Source organism: Trachymyrmex septentrionalis, unplaced genomic scaffold (assembly GCF_001594115.1).
Source record: "Trachymyrmex septentrionalis isolate Tsep2-gDNA-1 unplaced genomic scaffold, Tsep1.0 scaffold20, whole genome shotgun sequence".
NCBI classification, from domain to species: domain Eukaryota; kingdom Metazoa; phylum Arthropoda; class Insecta; order Hymenoptera; family Formicidae; genus Trachymyrmex; species Trachymyrmex septentrionalis.
The window spans coordinates 4,138,657-4,143,117 of record NW_017305180.1 but is presented as its reverse complement, the minus strand read 5'-3'; the positions used below and the strand labels follow the sequence as shown (position 1 = coordinate 4,143,117).

Sequence of the window (4,461 nt, the reverse complement as noted above, 5' to 3'; positions counted from 1 at the left end):
ATTATTTTCAAAATTAAATCTATTTTTATACAATCATTCTAATTTTATCATATTTTTCATGTTTTATCGTATTATGATTTTTTATGGAGAAAAAGAATAATCAAATAAGATAGAACTTATCGAACCTGCGTTCTTCTCATTTAATCGAAGTACGGGAAAGCTTAGATCCAGTTCTTTTTCGCGAATATGTCGAGATCGGTAGATCTCTATTTCTTTGTGAAATATCTGCTAATAATGGAAAGTTGCATAACTGTGTGTTTCTGTTTTCTATCGACAAATCTGTAAATATATATATATATTTTTTTTTTTATTTTCATTACTTTTTTATATCAAAATATTCGATCAAACTAGAGAAGTGGAATTTAACATTTATCTATATGCGCTTAATACCACTGGACTAAACTGGTCTACTTTTGCGTAAAAGCTTACTTGTCAATAGCTAGATGATTTTTATGTTAAAGATTTTAATATTTAAATGATTTGTTTAAACACATTTAACATATAAAACGTAAATCTTAGAATATTGATTCGGAGTTGACTTTACTAAGGCAAAAATATTATTAAAAATCTTCTTTGATATACCTTTTCCTGTTGAATTTTTAACACATCCGAGTGTTAATTTAACATAATAATATGGTTGCGTTATTTGAACCTTATATTATGTTGTTAATTAATATTTAATTTGTCTTAGTGTTAAATAAGAAAATGTTTTTGTAATATTTGTATAATTTTTTTCCCAATATATTCGTGTTATATTAAATTAACATAAATTGTGTCGTTTAGCACTCGTGAAATATTAAATTTTACATAAATTTTCCAACTTTTATTACATCTAGTACAATAATTCATATCTATTACACACACGCGCGCGCGCGCATGTGTGTGTGTGTGTGTGTGTATACCTTACTCTCTTGCACAATATATTCAAATTTGAATAAACTATAGCAATACTTTACATGACGCATAGGAAATTAAGACATTTAGGACAAAAATTAAAGTCAATATTTGTTCTTCTCAAACCTTACCATTCTCTCCAAACAAATCACCGTCCCTTTTCCCGGGTATTCTCAGTTTCGAAATGTTTGCATTCTCTTTGAATGTATCATTATTTCCTGGAACTTTCCTCACGCGTCTTTTTTCCATAATTTTAATCTTCATAGAAAACACCGATGGCGTTTTGACACACCGTCTGCACACACGGGTTTTAAGGTCGTAAACACCGACGTCGATAACTGGAGATTGATGGCATAGCGGATGATAAGCTTCTTGACATTCCCGGCACTCGAGCAAAATCAGAGGTCCCAGTTTCGCGCCGTTACAGATCTTGGAGTTTATACAGCACAGATGTCACAATTCATTTAAGTCAACAACACGGCGACTTTCGAAGACAATTTTAGTCACACAGTCACATCGTTCTCGCGATTTTGCATTTAAGCTATAAATTGTAAAGTGGCCGTGTTTAATTGAAGAAAACCTTGCACAGAGTCCCGTCGGCGGATCCTTCGTCGGGAATCGAGATCCTGGGAATGTCTTCTTCGTCCTCGCAGCAGCCCTCGTAATCGACCTCGAATACTTTTACGTCGGACTTCCAGTGATTCCTAATGTTCTCCGCTTCGTCAGCTTCAAGAAAAGAAATGATCTCAAGATTACCGTCCCAGATCTCGGTTTTTATCGTATTATATCCTTGCGTTACGTGGTCGTGACTCTTCGAGGTATAAATCGGAGGAGCGGATTCGTCGACGTTTTGCAAAAATCGCTTCGGCATTCTCACAGCCAAAGTCTTTTCGAGGCCGTGCTTCTTTTCAATGCAGGCGTCCAGCATCCGACGAAGCTTCTCCACACTGTCTCGCTCTGTCGAATGCAACAGTGCTAATGCGTCGAAGAAATCTTCGTCGATGTCGAACGTGTTCTCGTGCATTCTATGGATTCTACGGTTGGTATCTTCAGATTCAGATTTTCGATTGTTAAATAGAACACCTTTCAGGCGTGTCCTGTCTTGGCGACACTCCTATAAATATTTCATGGAATGTAACATTTTGTCAAACAGATGATTTAAATATTCTAGACGAAATTTAAAGACGGGCAAAGTCTGCACAATGGACAATGTTGACATTGTAACAGCAGACAACTATCTAGTGAGAAATGACAATAGAATTGATGTCGAATCGATATCGATTCTCGATATTAATTCCATTGCCATTTCTCACTGGATAGTTGTATTTGCCCGTACAGATATATTCTTAATGCTGCAGTATAATTAACTTGTAAACAGAAATATAGCTCATGAAGAAAACGAACATGTAACATTTTGAATTTGAACAGAAGTAATAAGCTGATTATAGTAACATGACGCGTAGTTTTTAAATATCTTGAGAGAGAGAGAGAGAGAGAGAGAGAGAGAGAGAGAGAGAGAGAGAGATTCGGGTGAAATTTGACTTGAGCACATAATGGCTGAAGGTTAAAGAATACGTTTTTCAAATGTTTTGGAACATGACTTGACCATGAAATATTGGAAAAATAGAGACATCGCTACATTATGGTTTTGACATTGTTCGCTCACGTACGACGATGTGAAACGGCGTTCTTGACGAATTAAGGGCCGATCATGCACGAAGGAGTGTAGCAGCAAGTGGTCCTGCGGACTGGTAACAATTCTGAGAATTGTACGGACAGGGACGTTCTATGGGATTTAGATATGCGAATAGTATCCCGGGACGTTCGCCGTGAAATGTGCCGAAGGTGGCCGGCATTTATCGAGCTCGATCATCGACTCTCTGCTTGTATATCGACGGAATCGCATCGACGACGAACCATTGTTCTCGTGACTGTTTGCTAATAGAATCTATAGTGCTTATGGTTGTCGTCCGCCGGGAGTCGAATACTGGACATTGAATACAGACATTGAATATTCAACAAACGCATTTCGACCGGGCTATCAACGTGAAGGCGTAATGGACACACACGATGGTTACGAAAATGTTTGTTGTAAATATCGCATTATTTTCTCGTTATAGGCTAATTTTGATAAGTTGCGAATATTTATGACTTGAGCTCTTTTATGTTTATTTTTGTATACCAAGGTAAGTTAACTTTAGTCTCGGTTTTTAGCTCACTTTTTATCCTCTTCTAATTCTAACAATTAGAAAAAGACAAAGAATAAATTAAACCAAGATTAAAGTTAATCTACATTTGTAGAAATAAACATTAGACGGCTTGTAAAAGTTTAGTTTCTGTATTTATCAGAATTAAAAAGAAAAATGTATATGTTTGAAGAATATTTACATTTATGAAAAATTTATGAAGAAACAATTCTCGTTCAAATAATTTATTAGATTTCTATTTATTAGTAACATTTTTTTATTTATGAATTATGTTATGCATCTTTTTGGTATAATTATTTACTATTTTAATTACATTAGTTTACAGCAAAAAATTACTTTGTACCGGACAAAATGTTTCATATAGATTTTGGAAAACGACGAAGCTGCAAGCCAAATTTGACATTTTTTGACATTTTTTTGTAAAAAAAAAAACTTCTAATTCAGAATTTCAAGATAATGCTAAACTTTTTTTTTTTTACAAAAAAATCAAATATTATCCATAAACTATTTTTGCTTGCACAATAAATTTCAGAAATTTGATGTGTTAGTAAAATTTGGCTTGCGGCATCGTTTTTGTCACTCAAAAATTTATGACAAATATTATGTCTGGTTCAAAGTAAGTATAAAAAATGTATATATTTCTTTTTGTAAACTAGTGTTTTATTAATAATTATTTACCATAAATATTAACTGCAAATAGAATATTTAATTTAATAATAAATAATTACTATAATGCGCTAAAAATACTTTTTATTTAACAATTATTGAACAATTTAAAGTTATATTCTTTTATATATTATACGACAATTTTTCTAACATCTGTATTTGTGGATTCTCGCAGAATACAGATCGTTCTCCCAGCATCCACTCTCCTTGTACTATCTTGTACCCAGTGACGCGCTTTTTCAAGGTTTCTGTCAACAAGAGCCCCTATACGCGTTTCTTTATCGCGCTCTTTTTCGGAAACGGGATAGAAGAGCGGTGCGGGGTAGAAGGGTGAGTGGGCGGAAAAGCATCCAATTATCATGCCCGATGCCGGGGCTTCTCACCCTGCACAAGCTCGGTACCAGAATCGACTGGAATCCGGCCGGGAAGCCGGGCCCGGTAGACGTCGAACGAGTGGGATTATTCCGCGTCCGGGTTCGGAGCCGGAGAACCGTGCGGGGGCGGGCCGAGGGAACAATGTCGGAAACGACGGGGACGGTATGCCGAGATATGCAGGATATCGCGCAGAACTGCGATCCTTCGAGGTCTGTGCGAGGAGAGCGAGAGAGCTATGAGGATACAGCAGTGGCGCAAGTATAGTGAGCCAGATATGTACGCCCCGCGGCGCCGCCGTTGTGAGAGAGAGAGAGAGAGA

The 4,461-nt window shown here is 36.1% G+C and overlaps 2 protein-coding genes across 5 annotated transcripts in view; one reads left to right on the top strand and one right to left on the bottom strand.

Annotated features, from left to right (window-relative positions):
* Positions 1-1,339: 1,339 nt before the first annotated feature.
* Positions 1,340-2,704, bottom strand: LOC108747768. 3 transcript variants are annotated; one of them, XM_018485508.1, is made up of 2 exons: positions 2,534-2,704; positions 1,340-2,008 (listed from the first exon to the last, which is right to left on the bottom strand). In XM_018485508.1, exon 2 carries the CDS (start codon positions 1,916-1,918, stop codon positions 1,460-1,462), a length of 459 nt encoding a protein of 152 aa, XP_018341010.1. In that variant the 5' UTR covers positions 1,919-2,008; positions 2,534-2,704; the 3' UTR covers positions 1,340-1,459. The 3 variants fall into 3 exon arrangements, with proteins under 3 accessions (XP_018341010.1, XP_018341009.1, XP_018341011.1); XM_018485507.1 differs by having other exon boundaries at positions 2,565-2,704; XM_018485509.1 differs by having other exon boundaries at positions 2,561-2,665.
* Positions 2,705-2,954: 250 nt separating this feature from the next.
* The window catches only part of LOC108747766 (transcriptional enhancer factor TEF-1), a 178,368-nt gene continuing 176,861 nt past the window's right edge, over positions 2,955-4,461 (top strand). For both annotated transcript variants that reach the window (XM_018485493.1, XM_018485499.1), the window contains exon 1: positions 2,955-2,985. In XM_018485493.1, coding sequence (XP_018340995.1) covers positions 2,965-2,985 — 21 coding nt within the window. In that variant the 5' untranslated portion in view covers positions 2,955-2,964. The remainder of the gene's footprint in view (positions 2,986-4,461) is intronic.

Coding starts and splice junctions, on each gene's coding strand:
- LOC108747768 (XM_018485508.1), bottom strand. CDS start 1,918: ATGCACGAGAACACGTTCGACATCGACGAAGATTTCTTCGACGCATTA.